The sequence below is a fragment of the Lygodium microphyllum genome, chromosome 19 (assembly GCF_053477565.2).
Source record: "Lygodium microphyllum isolate KBCC chromosome 19, Lygodium_microphyllum_v1.1.10, whole genome shotgun sequence".
Taxonomy (NCBI): domain Eukaryota; kingdom Viridiplantae; phylum Streptophyta; class Polypodiopsida; order Schizaeales; family Lygodiaceae; genus Lygodium; species Lygodium microphyllum.
Window position 1 is genome coordinate 92,006,522 of NC_141153.1, and position 17,950 is coordinate 92,024,471.

The 17,950-nt window shown below is 41.3% G+C and overlaps 1 protein-coding gene across 2 annotated transcripts; it reads left to right on the top strand.

Annotated features, from left to right (window-relative positions):
• Window positions 1-224: 224 nt before the first annotated feature.
• On the top strand, window positions 225-4,800 carry LOC148020153 (putative pectinesterase 53). 2 transcript variants are annotated; one of them, XM_087700442.1, is made up of 6 exons: window positions 232-1,036; window positions 1,344-1,515; window positions 1,896-2,102; window positions 2,837-2,945; window positions 3,148-3,274; window positions 4,403-4,800. In XM_087700442.1, the coding sequence occupies exons 1-6, from the start codon at window positions 678-680 to the stop codon at window positions 4,569-4,571; spliced, it is 1,143 nt and encodes a 380-aa protein (XP_087556568.1). In that variant the 5' UTR covers window positions 232-677; the 3' UTR covers window positions 4,572-4,800. The 2 variants fall into 2 exon arrangements, with proteins under 2 accessions (XP_087556569.1, XP_087556568.1); XM_087700443.1 differs by lacking the exon at window positions 1,896-2,102 and having other exon boundaries at window positions 225-1,036.
• The last annotated feature ends 13,150 nt before the right edge of the window (window positions 4,801-17,950 follow it).

A 17,950-nucleotide genomic window follows, 5' to 3' on the forward strand; every position in this document is an offset into this window, starting at 1 on the left:
TCTCTCTCTGTGTCTAAAATTATTGCTCTATACACATAGGTGTGATGCATGAGCCCATAGACACATACATATCTACATGCATGGGCACGCCACACAGATATTTGTGAGAATTAATACATACATACAGCCATGCTTTTTGTCTTCTGTTGTGCACACAACAATATACGCACAGAGCACTCTATAGACACTTGCATATAAAGATGACAGGTGCGTTTGGATGGTTTCTCTTCGGGAGAGAGAGAGAGAGAGAGAGAGAGAGACGTAGACGCACGAGGAACAGACAAACCTACTCGTGAACGCCCATGCCCACCTTCTTTCAGTCAGGCTTTCCTGTGTCTCTGCGAAAGAGGACTCCCCTCAAGTCAAAAGCAGGATGAAGGTAGATGATGTAGGTCACGTCTAATGTACCTGGGGGGCAGCCAAGTGTACATATAAATCAGACACAGGAAGCACTACACAAGAAGAAGAAGATATGGGAGAGCTTGTATCAGCTCAGTTTTAGCTTCTCAGTTTGAATCAGCTCAAGTTTAGCTTGCATCAGCTCAAGCAAAAGCTCATAGCAGCTCAATTGTAAATCAGTTTGCATTCCTGAGCTCAATTCTGAGCATCCTATCCCTGCTATTAACCCCCACCTTGCTCACCACTCGCGGTTGGAGAGCTCCACATACGAGACCCTAATGGAGAGCCACTTGCTGTCTCTTGCTCTTCTTCTGGCTTCCTTGCTGTTGCTTCCATTTTTGCTGCACAATGTAGTCGCAGTAGAAGGTAGCACCACTGTCGAAGATGATGATTATGATGATGATGACGATGGTGTGAACCAAGAGGAGCAGTTCAAGGCTTGGCTTGATTACATCAGGTGGAGCGAGGAGCATCAGCCCCATTTCAGACAGTTCTTTCATCGAAGCAAAAACATCTCCACTTTGATAGTGGACATCAATGGCAAGGGAAACTTCACCTCTATCCAGAAAGCAGTTGACTCCATCCCTTTCTACAGCAAAAACCCAGTGTATATCGTAGTCAAGCCTGGCATCTATAGGTGATACATTATTCTCTATTCTTGAGATGCAACTGAATAATCACATCATGTGCCATGCTTAATAGCCTTATGCTATCACACGGCAAAGGCATGCTATGGCATAATTATAGGTAGTGAAGTATCCTGTTTTAAATAATGTTTGAGATGAAACTGAATAATCACGTTATGGGCTACTAAGATATCCTATGACAAAAGCATGCTATATGGCATAGTAGCAGATGGGATTGTCTGTCTCAAAAAGGTCAGCATTAGGTCATTAGTTAAGTGCCAGTAAAGATGACGATGAAGGGAGGTGTATGTATGGCAGGGAGAAGGTGCAAATACCTGCAACCAAGGACTTCATCACATTGCAAGGTTCAAACCGGAATACAACCGTGGTGGTGTGGAATGATACTGCCACTGTGGCCAATTCCACGTACCGTAGTGCCTCCCTTTCAGTTGATGGCCAGTACTTTGCGGCCATGAACATCACATTTCAGGTATACCTCTTGTTCATTTCTCTGTAGTGGAAAAAAGGGCATTGTGAACATGATTGATGAGAGTGCACCAAAGTATTGCTCTTGCACTTTTTACTTTTGGGAGAAAGGGTGGCGAGGAACTTGATTGGTTTGTTGCAAGTTTGAAGTGCATTACTGGCAGATATGTTTTGAGAAGGCATTGTTGTAAGGTGCCACAGGTTCATGAATCATGACAAAGTAGATTAAAGCTGAGACTGGCCATGACATGTATCTCTATAGCATGGGCAATTTCACACACCGTGTGGAGAGAGAGAGAGAGAGAGAGAGAGAGAGAGAGAGAGAGAGAGAGAGAGAGAGAGAGAGAGAGAGAGAGAGATTGATCATCAGCTGCATTGAAACAGAACTCAGCACCTGCACAACAACCAGGGGCTGAGAGGCAACAAGCTGTTGCCTTGAGGGTATCAGGGGACAATGCAGTGTTCTATGGCTGTGGCTTCTTGGGGCACCAAGACACTCTTTATGATCAGAAGGGGGAGCATTACTTCAGGGATTGCTACATAGAAGGCTCCATTGACTTTGTCTTCGGGAACGGTCGATCCTTGTACCAGGTGATGTAATCAGCATCAATCCTTAATTTTCCCATCAAAGCTGCAGTAGTATCCTAATGAATGACAGATAGCATTGTGCAATTCTTGAGGCTTTCTGGAGTAAACTGGGATTTGGACAGTGAGAAAGATGCTTTTCGACTCAGTGCATTGACAAGTATGATTCTGAATAGCATGGACCTGAAGCTGATGAAGCCCCAGCAACTAAACATATCTTAGATTTGTTTTTGACTGTGTATGATTGTACAGTATACACTAGATTTGGTTTTTCACCGTTTCTGACAGGACATTATGAACTAAGTTAGTTCTTTCACTGTCTCTAAGTTTGTACTGAGCATTGAAGCATTAATAACGATGGGAGATGGAGAGCCTGGATGGAAATTTGGTTTGTTAAGGGAAGTAATGATGAAGAATTGGTGGTTGTAGCAATCACTTTAAAGGCATTAGTGAATGGATGCTGATGAAACCAAGCATGTAAAGAAGGGGATTAATAATGGATGCTGCTGGATTGTATTTGTGTTGTTGAAGCAACTAATTAGAAAGGGGATCAATGATTCATTATTGAGGATGGATGCTGAGGGATTGAATGTGTGTTGTTGGATCAATCATTTAGAAAGGGGATTTGAAATGATTAATGAAGAAAGGGGGTTAGGAATTTGTGTTATTGAAGCAATTAATTAGAAGTAGAGCCCAAGGACTAATGAAACATGGCTCTGATGATGCAATGATGAAAGCAGGGGTGCGAGCTTCATGTGGTTCCCATAACACCAGGCTCCTTGACAGCTCAAAAGAGAGCCAAGAATGACTCCAGCTCGGGCTTTGCCTTTGTCAACTGCACCATCACAGGCAATGTTCTCTCATAACCCAAGTTTAATCTAATAAGGAAAAACCTTCAAACTTAGAAGCACAATGTTTAGCACCTTAGCATTTACAAGCCATACAAATGGTAAATACATGTAATTCAATGGAAAAGCCATTAAATTTCTTACATTCAAGGCTTTTGTATCTACTGCCATATATGTTTTTAATGAGCATTGATGATTTACAGGCTCTGGGCCTGTGTACTTGGGTCGTGCATGGGGTCGCTACTCTCGTGTCGTATTCCTTTACACCCACATGGACAACCTCATCATCCCCCAAGGATGGAACAACTGGGGTGATGCAAGAAGAAATGGGTACATCCTTTCTTATCTCAATGCCTTAACATACTGCATATCAACCACTATTATGTCAAGGGTGTACTCATCGATATTTCTAACCACTATCATCTCAATATCTTCATCAACATAATCTCTAACCAATAGTCCTTAAAGCTGACAATATCATGCCCAAATAATCAATATTTGTGGATATGCAAGAAGGAACGGGTATCTTAAGTTCTTGAACTCAAAAGCTTAGCCTCATCAACAATTATCAATAACCACTATTGATGCCTTAGTGCCTAGTACATACTATCCTTATGTAAGGCTTTTCCTTATCAACTATTATCCATGCAATAACAACCACTATTACCTCAAAAGGCTTAAATCTCATTATTCTTACAATGATATTGATATCTCAAAGTTTGAATTAACCAATCTATACAAAATAGGTATCCTTATTTCAAAAACTTTCCAACAATCATTTGTAACATGTTTTAAATCTAACCTTTCATGCCTTGAGCATGGAGCAACTTGAGTGATGCAATAAGCAATGGGTATCTTCCCTCATTATCTCAAAAGCTTAGCCTCATCAACCATTGTCAATAATTGCTATTATCTCAAGGGCACAATCATAATTGCCCACTATTCCTCCTTATGTAAGGCTTAGCATTACTAACGATTGTTCATATAGCAATAACCACCATTACCTCAAAGACTAAATGACTTTTAATCTTACTATTATATTATCATCTCAAATTTTGATTTGAATGCAATCATCTATATTTATCATTATATGCAATACTATTTATAAGACTAGGATCATCGTGCCCAAAGGATGGACCATTTTCACACACACAATAATTAATATGTTTATGTCCTTAGGTCAAAGGTTTAACTATCAACTACATATGACTACATGTGAGAGTTATCATACTATGTCAATTAATCAATCTCAATGGTAGATTCTCATGCAATATCACCATGTAAGTGACCTTAATAGTATAAACATAATTAAAAATAGGGTTTTCTTAAAGCAAAAATAAATTATGACCCTATGGCATAGAAAAAAAGTCTCCAATTCTTGGCCATGAGTTTCATTATTGAAAATTGTTTAACCAATTTTGGATAGCAAGCAAAGATGGTCTTATGTGTTCTTTGTAGGACGGTCTACTATGGCCAATACAAGTGTAGCGGGTTAGGTGCCGGCCCTAATGGAAGAGAGCCATGGGCACATGAGCTTACTGATGAAGAGGCTAAACCTTTTCTTACCTTGGATTTTATTGAAGGAAACTTATGGGTTCCACTTGTCATGCCTACACTTACAATTTGAACTTTGTCAAACTTTTCATGCCACTATCCTCTTCCGGTATCCCTTTATTAGAATGTAAGTTTTAAGTATGTAGCTTGCTTTCGTAATCTAAAATTTCCACTATTCTTTTGCACGTGTATCCCTTTCAACCATAATTTCCCATGTAATGCAAAGCTTGCATTTATAGAGATAAAGGAGAGTGTACAACCAATACTTATTTTCTTAATATTCATGTCTAAAGTTTCCTTTATTACAAGACTGTCGTACAAATCTTATGAAGCAACATAAATATTTCTTACAAAACATTTAAGAGAGATGAGAACTAAGAAGTGCCCCCTATTGTGAGAATAAGCTTTCTTATCTAATGCATAAAATTATTCATATTGGAGCACAACAAAATCTACTACCTTGGCCCGTTGTTAATAGTTGTAAGCTGTCAACAATAGGTCAAGCCCTTGGTTGTGGCATGAGTCTATGAAAGCCTTCCTCATGTAAAGCATTAGTCAATATGAGTCTATGAAAATCTTCTCCGGTAGTTGTAACATATAGATCTTGCTCTTCTATACAACAAATCATGAAAGTGAAGATATCAAGATGGTTGCACGATTGGAACTAGATATATAAGTATCACTCAGTCACATAGCCAAACATGTACTACCTCATCCTCACATTGTATCCCTATGTGAGCATTATTTTGTCTTGTATACCACCTTAGCTTCTTTTACAATATATCACTAAGTTAAACCATCTTTTAGCATTTCACACTTTGATATCTAGTGATGATCAACATTGTACATGGTTGTCTCATAGGCCGATTTTGGCCTCAAAAGGGGTGCGCGCGCGTGTGTGTTATATGTTGTTGAGTACACATATTGATGCCTACATATCTCCATCCTCAAATGTCAAATCAAAGCAACTACACACCCCAAAATATAAACTCAAAAAACTCTCTACATGTAAAGGAAATTTCAATTTGATATAGTAGCATCTAGTCTTGGCTTTATCCCTGCTATCGTTTAAGATTTCTAGAGATAACCTAATTTAATTTCCTCATTCCTTTGAATGAAGAAGTATCCTTGCAATGTTGATTGCAATTTGGGACATTGGCTTCCCTACAACGAAACCCTACATATTCATTTGAACTAGGGTTTGTCGCATAATTCATAAAGTTACTTAAGGAATTTGAATTCCTTTCAGGTTCAAGCAAGATGGGCCTTGAGAAGAATCCTTCCAAACTATCAAGGTTAAGATACACTAAAAACCATGTTTTTATTCCATGTGCATTTAATGATGGAAGTATGAAACCCAAGACAATTCTTTGCATGTTGCATTCTAATCCTCGAGGTAGTGGAAATTTATGTAGCAATTAAGCAGTCATGTGGATTTATAACTTTTCATAGCACCAATTGATTCTTGTATAGACTTTACACCACCAAATATTAAACTTTTCACAAACCCATAGGTTTTTGCATGGAATTATTCCCTGATGTATTTTCTAAGCATATTGCACTTTCGCTCCTTTTGAGTAGTGGAGCATTGCATATAGTTTAAAATTGGGCTACATATAACTAATTGTGCACAACCCCATAGATCTATGTGGAAGCATGTGTATGCATGCAATGCACATTACATTGTATGTCCATTCTTGCATTTCTCATACGTTCCAAAATGACAATGTGATTGCCAACACATGTTATTCTATGTGTATGGTCTGCTATAGTGTGGCTACTTCAATTTTGCATAAAGACATAGGTTTATGTGGAATGACATTTGTAAAAATACTTTTATGGATAGTGGCCCTTGTAGGTAGCTTACATTTTTTCAACATTTAAGCCATATATATAGTTTCAATTTCACATCAACCACATAGATTTATGCAGAAGCACTTCTATTCATATAGTAAAGTACAAATTTGTATGCACACATATATTCATTTGTATAGCTATTCACGTAGTGAAGTATGTACTTTATGCACACATATATTAATTTGTATATCTATTCATGTAGTGAAGTATGGATTTTATTTACACATTTATTTGTATATTCAACAACTATCGTGAATGCACTCTAAACATACTATTCTATGCACATGATTCATCATAATGTGATTGCAAATTTGTTGATGGGTACTAAACCTTAGAAATCATAACCAATGAATGTCCATAAAGTTAGTGGAATGGAAAGTACAAAGCAAGAAAAGACTAAGGGGAAGTGAAATCCCAAACCCAAGTGTTTTCCTTTGGTGAGGAGTTTACTTGAAGTAAAGGATTTTAATTTCAAGATCATGACTCTTACATCCCCCCTCCCCTCCCCCCCCCCCCCCCCCCCAAAAAAAAAAAACACACACACACACACACACAAATAGTGCCACATGATAAGTGAAAGCAAAGTTAGCCCCATAATAGCAGTGGAAGGATGTTTGAAGCAATGTATCTTCAAATGGTTATTTTTAGTGATAAAAATTGAGCATATTTGGGGCTTATATTCATCCATGAATGGTAGGTCCAAGGTGACTAGTATATGCATCCAATCTCATTTTTCCTTTGGAAAGGAAACATATTTCTTTACATAGCTCACTTTGGGTTCTTGGCCTTAATGTCCCAATATCATTTGCAATATACCATCTAGATCTACAAGATACATTTTGCAAGTTTCTATGCCATAATAAAGTTGAAGTTTACATCTCTCAATCAATGGGCTAATCCATGCTTCTAGTACTAGACTATTGACTGTCCCAACTCCAACATATGAATCTATGATTTCTTCTTTAGTATATCATAGGGCTAGGATGAATATTTTTCTTTTAGAAAACTTTTTCTTTAAGCTAAAAATATGGGTCCATGGATAAATTAAGCAAAAATAGGGTCACTTTTTAGCCCCCAAAATTATGTGATCATGCAAAATTCACAATTTTGTCACTAAGTTTGTGTTGGGGTAAAAACCAATGCCCAAAGGCAAGTAGGCACCCCTTGTACTAGTAGACGTTTTATAATCATATATGAGTGATGATAACAAAAAATAAGGGTAACTAAGTATATCCACGAAAAACTTTATGCGTGCTTCCTCTCTCTCTCACCCTCTTGTACCCTCATTACATTGACTCTACATCCCGCCATTGCTTCCTCTCAATTGGTATCACAGCAACATCCATGGGAGCGCATGGTTGGAGTGATGAGTGCAAGGAATCAAGCTTGATTGTGAGGTTGAGGATTTGTGCTTCCTTGCAATATCCATGCTTATTTTTTGGATTGGAAAGAGGTTCGAGTCCACTATTGAGCTTTCCATTTAAGTCGAATAGGTGTTCTAATTAAGAGAGCCATTGAGGCTCACTTTGGGGGTTTGGTTTTGGATTGCTTAAGAAAAGATTCATGTATATGTATTCAATGTATGCAAGCACTAGGGGTACTTAAGCTTAGCGACAACTTACACTTGTGGAAGTACGGAGTCAACTTGTTCTCATAAGTAGGGGTCTACTATTTGGATTTAGCAAGGGGCCTACTTAAGCTCGAGGTTTTCTTGTTGGAAGTATGGGGTTTGTGAGTAAAGATATAGAAAGAAAAAGTGTGAAAAGTAGATTGACAAGGCTTATGTTTAAGGGTTTTGAGCTCTAAATTCAATTGAGTAATGCAAGAAGATGTTGTCATTTGATTTGAAACTATCAAGAACATGCCATGGGGCAAAATTTGAACATTTGCACCTCTTGGTTGCTTAAGCAATACCCTTATTCATTCAGCCTTCTCAAAGGCTTAAACCTTTGACTAATGAACCCCTTTCACATTGAAGCCTCATGAATTGGTTTTTGCTTAACTAGCTTGGCAAGAATTGTGTTCACGCTTTAAACTTGTGAGTTGGATGTTTTTAAATGCCATTTTCACAATGGTTCAATTTGAACCACTTTATAAGAGATCATATTCAATTTGCAAGAGATTGTATTCATACTCCAAAAGGCTAGAAATGGTTACTATATGAGCTAGTTGCTAAAACTATTTTCATACTATTTGAAGAACCAAGCTATGTAGAACTCATTTAACCATATTGTATTCATAGTATACATTTTAAATTAGTTATATTGAAGAGATAAAGGGCTATTTGTATGGAAATTTTTTGGGAGGATATTTTACACATAAAAAGTAGCTCAAGAATTCTTGTTTGGCTATTGCAATGCTACACTTAGCTTATAGTTATATTTGTTTTCTTGGGCTTGCAATTGATAGCATCTTTATTGCTTGGTTCTCAAGACACATTGTAGTGAATATGTCCTCTTCTTCTGCTTTGGAATGCAATGTTTAATATTGAGAAATTAGATAGCACAAACTTCTTGTATTGAAAATAGCAGTTTTACAATTAAATTAATTGGTATAAAAGAGATAGATTAAGCCAATTAAATTGGCCTAGTGTAAAGCCTGAGAACATGGATACAAATGTATGGGATGAGATGGATGAGCTTAGATGCTCTACCATTATGCTTACTCTCTCTAACTTAGTGTATTTCAAATTAAAGGATATGGATGGTGTGCACATGGATTTTGGTAGAAGCTATGTAGCCTGTACAAGAAGGAAAGTGCCACATCATAGGTGTATTGGTTAAAGAAACTCATTGATATTGACATGGAGGAGGAGTCTTGTAAATCCAATCATTTAAATGTGCTTAATATAATCTTTGATTAGCTATTGTCATACAAGATTGCATTCCATGACTTAGTGAAGGCTATGTTTTGGCTTCTCACCTTGCCTAAAAGCTAGGATAATTTTAGAATTGTAATCTCAGTAACTCCGCACCTACTAGTGGGTTGACTGCTGCTAATGTAGAAAGCAACTTTCTTACAGAAGAGGTGAATAGGAAAATAATGGAGGTCCCAAATATTTTAGTGCAATTACAATTGAATTAAGATCCAATGCAAGGGGAAATCCTATGATAGGGGACACTCAAGGAGTATGTCTCACATGAGAAAAGACATGGAATACTATTACTACAACAAAAATGTCATATATAAAAGGATTATTTCAAGTGGTAAAGAAAAAACAAAGAAAAAAATAGAGTGATGTGACGATGGCAAGAAGAAAGAGAAATAGAAAGCAAAGCCTTGAAGAGGTCAACATCATAAGCAGTGATGACGGTGATGTGCTTTACATCTCTACATTTGAGGGTGCATTCTTGGTTGCTAGTAATGATGGCATGTGTCAAGATTGGATTATTGATTTAGGGGCATCATTTCAAGTTACCCATAGGGAGTGGCTTGCTACATATGATGCTAGAAGAAAGATGTGCATTAGATTGGTCAATTACTTTGCTTGTAGGCATTCTTGGAGTGGCATATGTGCACTTGTCACTAACTAATGGTTTCTCTTTTGTACTTAATGATGTACATGTACATCATGTACTAAACTTGAAGAAAAATTTGATATGTACTAGATGGCTACATGATTATAGTTATTATGTGTGTAAGATATGCTGTTAACCCTCAAACAAACAAGGTGGAAAAGCCAGAAAATCCAAAGCATAAGACAAGGCCAAGGCAAAAGTGAAACAGAAGAAGAAGGCGCACCAAGAAAAATATGGAAACACAAGAAGTGTAAAAAAGTCCTAAATAAAGGAAAAAGGCGCATAAGAAAAAGCACAAGTCAATACTTTTGTAAAAGAGCGCAAGTGCATCATGATTTAATTTAAAGAGCGCCAGGCTCTCACCCGTGCAATTTGTAAAGGTAGATGGGCAGTAGGAAGGAAGGTAGGAAGATAGGAGGGCAATGGGAAAAGGGGCCTAGGCCATGTAAAAAAGGGGATAAGGGGATGATCGCCCAAAAGGGATTTAGGGTTTTGTATATAAAGTTGAAAAGTGAATGAGAAGCTCATTCTTATGTGTGGCCAAAAGTGGCTCGCCTCTTCTTCTTCTTCTTGCTTGCTTGAGCTTGTGCTTGAGAGAGGGAGTGTGAGAGTGTGAGGGAGTGAGTGTGTGAGGGTGAGGGACCGAGGAGGAGAAGCTCTCCATCTTCTCCTCTCTTCTTCTCTTCTCTTCTCTTGTCTTGTCTTGCTCGTGGCAATGGAGCTTGCAGTGTGGAGCTTAAGGATGGAGCTTGCTTGAAGCTTGCACTTGGATCATGGAGCTACAAGAGTGCACGGGAGAGGAGGTAACTCGATCGGCATGGAGGTAAGCTCACTATACCCGTAGATATGGATGGCATGTCGGCTATGTGAGAGGTAGCCATTAGTGCTCACCTTGGAACCCTTGAAACAATAAGCAGTCCGTGGGTCTTGGTGGTTGAGCGAGAGCTCCCACATTTTGGTTCCGTTGCTGGGACCAACAGATTCAAGCCTTGAGCGCTTGCACGCTTCAAATCGAGCATTGAAGTAGGGTTTTCCCGAATCGGTGCTTGAGGTAGATAGGTAGGAAGCGAGGGAGTTTGAAGAGGTATTCAATCTCGTTAGCAAGTAGGTTTTTGGTTTTTGGACTTGGAAAAGCATGTTGGACTAGTGTAGGTATTTGCTTTGTGATTCGGATGCATTAGGGTAGGAAAAAACAAAGAAAAAGAAGAAAAAGAAGCACTAGGGTTTCAGCTGTCATAATAGGGCATGAGGGTTTGATTCGTTTGGCGATTTACATTTTGGAGTTTATTGGCATTCCAGGTATATACAACTCTTCCCCTCCACCCATAGCTTTGATCTGGAGGTGTGTGCGATAGGCCGTGACCTAAATCGTGTGATTCAAGCAATTTATTGCTGCGTCAGCCAAAATCGCGCCACATTCGGCCCATCCGAGTGACATGATTCTGGGCCAAGTCCTAGAATCGACCCTCAGCCCCATTTGAATCAACCATTCGGCACATCTTACTCAGACATCCACAGCTCAGCCCATCCAAATCGATTATTCAGACCAACTTGGCACTCGGCCCTTGGCCTTCAACCCACTCGGCCCACTCGACCCACTCGGCCCTCAGACAACCACATTCAGATTGGCCAAATTTGACATTTGAACCGGTTACATTCGACCCTTTCTCATTCGGCCCTCGGCCCTCGGACGGGCCGAATTAAGCATTCGGCCCCTACAATTCGGACCCTGCAATTTGGACCTATTGGGACGAATTTGGATTTTTTCAAATTTTAACTTGTAGATCCTGAAACTGACCAAGAGACCATATAGAGCCGAAACCACATCATAGGTCTATCATCAAGCTAAAATCTAGAGCAAGTAGTTCAAAACTTGGCTATAAACGGTCCTTCAAATTACACATGCCATTTATCGTAACAGCCCTGTGATCCAGGGGGGATTGCCCCCCCCCCCCTTCGCACCTCCCCCAAGTAGGTTGGAGAGAAAATGCTCGTCGTGACAGGTCCTCCAAATTAGATCCTATTGTAGTAATGGCTCTACACAAGCATGGATTCTCACTTGCAAAAGAGAACCCAAAAGCCATACCCGAACAAAGTCAAACAGAAACCCTAGAACCTCAATGGGCCAATCTAGCCTATAAGGGCAAAAAGGCCATACCACAAAAACATGTCTAGATTGCATCCCCAGACTGCATCTAGTCAAAGCGGAATGCAACAACCTCAAGCTACAACTGCGAGGATGACTAGACATGACAGCCATGAAGATAGATGCACCTTGAATGACACTGCATAGACGACCCAAGAAATCAGTGGATAATCCACATCTAGTCGTGTAATTGGGGACTCACGGGCATGTATTAGAAGGCTTGAATTTACAAGCCAAGACCTGAAAGACGAAGACATAGTACCACCTGCTTATCTTAGGGTCAAACTCACCACAAAAAGGGAGCACTGTGTCGACGCTCTCATCGATGAAGGAGCTGATTTTAATATCTTGACCTATGAAGCATGGACTCTACTAGGCCAACCAGAGCTCACACTGACTAATGCAACTCTTAGTCCTTACGAGGGACACTCCCAAGCACTTCTGGGGAAGTGAAAAATCCTTGTAACCGTTGAAATGGAAAGCTTGCCTATCCTATTCCATGTTCCTCCAAATAGTGCTAGTTGTGGAAAGGAAACCCTCCTTGGACGACCCTTCAAAAGGGTAGCCAAGTGTGAGGCCGACTACGTCGCACAAAGGATACACTTGACGCTACCGGGTGTGAGGATAATCACAACCTTTAGTAAGGGTGACCTCATCAAACCTCGAGGGAAAGATAAGGAACATTCTGACATGCCAAGCAAGCCTAGTGATGAGAGCAAGGACTTGTTGAAAGAGTTGCTACAAGCGCATGTTGAGCAGAGAGAACCAGTGAGTGAGGCTAGGCTTGAAACAAGAAGGTCAGGAGACAATGCCAAGGGTAGGCTTTGCACTTACAAACATCGTAGAGGACCACGAAAGAAGCCCAAGCCTTATAGACGAAGGCACCGATGGAGAGCTAGCACAATGCCGAGATGGATATCCAAAGCGTTGCTACGTGCTCAAGGGTATTACGCAGGTAGCCAATGGATTTGGATACCAAAACCCCTTGCTAAACCTCGTCTATCAGCTGAAGGCCAGACCGTATCAAGAGCAAAGAAGCGCATGAGGAAATCTAAACGAAAAATCAAGTCTCGAGTCAAAAACATTGGAGTGACTAAGCCCCTCACGATTGAAATCAAGAAACCAAACGGGAATAATCGAAGGGTAGATCCTTAGCCTAGTGTGCTTGACAAGCAGATATCAGATCTAATTGTTGAGGGTACGCAAAAGCCACCAGCGCCCAAGGAGCCTTTGGTTCCCCAAGTGGATAACAAGCATCATATGTACAACATTGCTCATGGCAAGGCTGAATGCTCAACAAAGCAAATGGTAGAATCATCTAACAGTCATGAGCAAATCTTTCAGCCCATGTCAGAGCCACTTAGGAGTTCCAAGTCTCCTACACCCTCTTTCCCTAAACGGACACATGAAGCACAACAACAGTCGTCAAGTGCAGCTGCTCAATCCCAATCTCTATCTCCATCTAAGCTTCCAGATGTCCAAGAGGTGGGACATGACACCACCCGTAGCTCTCGGCCCAAGGATATGCTTGTGCAACCTAATGTGACTAGATCAACTGATGAGCGATCTACACAAGTGAATGCTCAAAGGGCAACAAAAGACACGACCACTTCCGATCGGCCTAAGGACTTGACGTTGCAATCCACCAATAGTAGCCAGTCCACTAAACTAGCTGCTACTACTTCCAATCATGGATCACAGCAGTCACAGCCCTTGGCCATGACAATGCCCCTTGTAGAATGTGTCCTTAGTAGTTCACATGTGCAGGAGATGTCACAACCAACATCCTTGACAACTCCAGCACTTCCAAAGCACCTAAAACCTAGGCTTGAGGGGCTAAATAGAGGGGAATTAGCTGAAGAGCTAGACTCTCCAAAAAGAGAGGCAATTGTACCCTCATAACCTAGTAAGGCTATTTAGCAGGCCGCAATCATGTCCCATAAGGACACACTGGAGAATGATGAGGCCCAACCAAACACATCAACGATTGACTTGGTTCAGGGTCCTGAGTCCTTAAAGGATGCACCACAATTGCCCAAGAAAAAGAGGAGAAAACAACGACAGTTGCTAGTGGTTGTAGACACCAAGAAGATTGAGACCAAGAGTGCTGATGAGCTGAGGAATAAAGTGTCGAGTCCATCTATCAATGAGCCCATTGCCATCTCTCCTAATAACGGTGAAACCTCAGACACATCCATGTGCTCTGAAAAATCAAAGCAACCATTATCATCAACGGTTGCTTGTTGCAACGCTCAATCCACCGACAACAAAACTCACATTGACCAATCAAGAGTGGATACAACACTGTCACAATAGGGTGACAAGACTATACTGGTCACATCCAAGGAGAACCATGACACAATAGTAGCAAAGCCTCAGAAGAAACATGGAAACCCCGAGAGCATAAGAAATCCTAGCGTTGACCAATCTTGCTCATCTAGGCTTGAGCCCCCAGCTATGCTAAAGCGTAGGGAAACTCCTAGAACCTTGCATGAGATAGCAACCAAGCAAACTCTCGTTGAACATAGAAGTGTCACAGAATGCTTAATTGAGTTGGATGCTAAACTCAAAGTATTCACACGTGTCTACGTCCTTGTGGACATGGATGCATTCCCCAAGAAGCAGCTTGGGGAATACTTGCCATTTCCCCTATCCTAGGAAGAGCAAGAACATCTTGATGAGCACTATGACACGCTCTTGCGTGAACGCATATGACTCCTCTGACGAGGAAGCTGATGAACTATGCTTAACTGTGACATTCAATGATATGCTATGCCAACCAAATCTCTTAGAGATAGAGCAACTAAAGTGACAATCAGAGAATCAAAGTCAATTTGAAAAATGTTAGTTTGAAAACCGTGTTACAATGGCCGAACTAGGAGCCCAGATTATGACAGCCTCGGAGGAGCGATTGGCCAAATGGCGGTCTCAAAGAGATACAACCTATGTGGCGCCAACTTCCTTTCGAGTGCTGACTGCCATTCGGGGTACGGACTTAGCTGGAACTAGCCAAGAGAACTCTCTGGTTGATAAGGTTCTCACTGAGGAGGAGTTACATGTTGCTAGTAGACTCGGACAAGGTACCATGCTACTCGATGTTGCAAAATATCTATCGTTATTGAGTAAGCTGCCACAAGTACTAGATGCGTGTGCCATATTCCAGTACAATCCTGAGTTCTACAATTGGTTTTTATCCTCATGAAGTGACATGGATTCGTAAATATGTACATAAATAAACAATGAGTTTTGTGACCCTATATGGATAATATCAACACACACAAGCAATGATAATCAAGTGCAAGGAGAAGAGTTGGGTTTGATAGGCTGACCTCCTCAGGTCCTCCTCTCACCACACATCTAGAAGTCGTGTGACCATTCCCGCCTCCAGGTGGAGGGCATGCAACCCTCATTACTACTATAGGAAGCCCTGACCAACATCTCTGATGGTGTAGATGGGGCACCGTCCCCTTCTATACACCTTTCCTCTTTTCGGTCTATCCTTTTGGGACGAGCCCTGCTTTACTCCATGACAACCAATCCATGCAACTTAGCATAAGCCAAGATCTGCTAATGGCTGGAATACGCCCCCCAGTCCAGGCAGGACGAACATCATCACGGGGGTCGTCCCTCTACAACAAACACTGCATGCCTCACCTTGCCCCTCCTCCTCACATGCGCTTGATAATCCACTATTTAATCCCTTCCATGCATATAATTCTATCTTGCCTCAAAGCCTAACCTTGATTCACATTTTGCAGATTTCCCCGCAATAACCGTCATGGAGCACACAATGCAGCTGGCATGCAAGGAAGCTCTCCCTCGTAGAAGGGAGCATAAGGCACAAGCGCCTCCACCAGAGCAATATGTGTCTATCCTTAAGAGGTACACACCAAAAAGAGGCCCTAAGCAACACCACCCTAGATGCAAGCCAAAAACTCCCCAAGCCAAGAGGACGAAGGCTCAAGGGAGCACCCAGGGTGTGGCAACACCGGCCGTGCATGCCCCCACCAGACGCTTGGGCACCAGGTGCTCGAAACAGGAGAAGGCAACTAGAGACAAGTGGAAATTTGATGAATTGTTTAAAAGCATTCTTGAAACAGCTGCAGCCAGGGACTATACCATTCGGGTCCCAGCCGATATCTTCCCCGCCCAGCCTAATAGGAGCCCACCACCGACACAGCCCCAATCGTCTGATCACCCAAATTCACCACGCCTCATACAAATAGAATAGGCCCTATGTGTATAAGCTTCTTGCCAAATGCCATTTTGTCATGACTTTTTGTCCTTAAGTGGTTAAAGGGGTAGGCTCCCCAACTGTATGAACCTCCCTCACTACTAATCCATGGCATGTCTTTAACAAACGCCAATGATATGCATCACAGCTAGCACATAAGATTTTGATAAAGTAGTGACTTTTTGGGTTGCATCTATTCAGTATAATCGATGCACGTGACTTGCATATACGCTCACAAAGTGTCAAGTGGATGCAGGACGACACAGGTCTTTGTACGAAAGTGTTCAATGCCCAAGTCATCGCAAGACCACCAACCTCACAAAGAGCCATGACGAAGTCACACCACGGAAAGCGAAAAATCACCCTTGCCGATTGCCCACATCGCATGGCCCAAAGCATGATCAGTGGTGGCCACTTTCTCTTTTTGGGTCAAACTCTACACCTGGCACTCATGACAACTGTTACCTCAATTGTACCAACATCGCACGTTACAAAGAGGTTTTGTAAAATCTCCAATGGATCTCCCCATCTCAACAACTGTTCCTCTAGCAATGAGGCTTGGACACAATCATCGTTGTACTATCCAGTTTTGTAGCCTTTGAATCTCGACATTTCTCAATCCAATTGAAAGGCTGATAGCCTCAACATATTGCAATGGTTGTATTCATGTTATTCTTTAAAAAATTAAAAAAAAAAGGAAAAGAAAAGGAAATAAGAAAAAGAAAAAAAAGGAAAAGAAAAGAAAAAAGCACTCACAATCACAACACGACACCTAGGGGTCCTCAAATTAGGTACGCCCAGTGACCTTGGTTGGCTGGTTCCATCCCTAGTCCCCTAGCCCTCTACACACCCCCCGCAATTGTTTAGGGCACATCAAGGGCATGACATACCTAGGGTGCTTGTCTTGCCTATGGTTAGAACTGTCACCCTGATCCATTTGCACAATTCCTTTTTGCACTCCACCTTAATACCATTGCAATTGATCATGGTAAGCATCGCACGAATGGCCATGAAAAATACACCATACTCATCGAGCAAGCCCAGTAGCTACCAGCTACCAAAATTTTGGTGTCGATGTGTTCAATTATGCTACATCGTGCTATCACAACGCAAAGGATGTCTCATACACCTTCATGTGTACTTCTCAACATGGACAACTTTGCTTCATCCCCACATTGTTATGAGAAACCAGACCCACGGTCTTCTAACTACGTAATATCTAAGTATGCACAAGCACTCACATCATATCTGCACCAAAATATATACATAATTTGGGTCCTCAAGTCCAGGACAATACTCTCAGCTTGCTTAGATTTCGGCCTATCTCCCAAACTAATCAAACTACGTCTTGTGTACGATAAGAAGAGTAGCACTACCCCCAGGGAGAGACCACATATGAGAGGCTTTCAATCGCAGGTACTGAAGACTCCATCAAATGCATCGTCAGCTCTTCATTATCACTCAATTCTAACCTCTTGACCATTCCTATCATGCAAGTCCACCAAACAATTGGCCTGTGCAGAATCCCCACAAACCACCATTTGTACCAGCCCCTAGCGCAATTTTCAACAGCGAACAGCCCTTCCCCCAACTCCAACCATCCTACCACCAGAAACCCACACCAACAATCGGGCCCCAATGACCTTCATCTGCCCACCACCAGAAATCCTCCAAGGCAACCACAGACATCCTTGCCA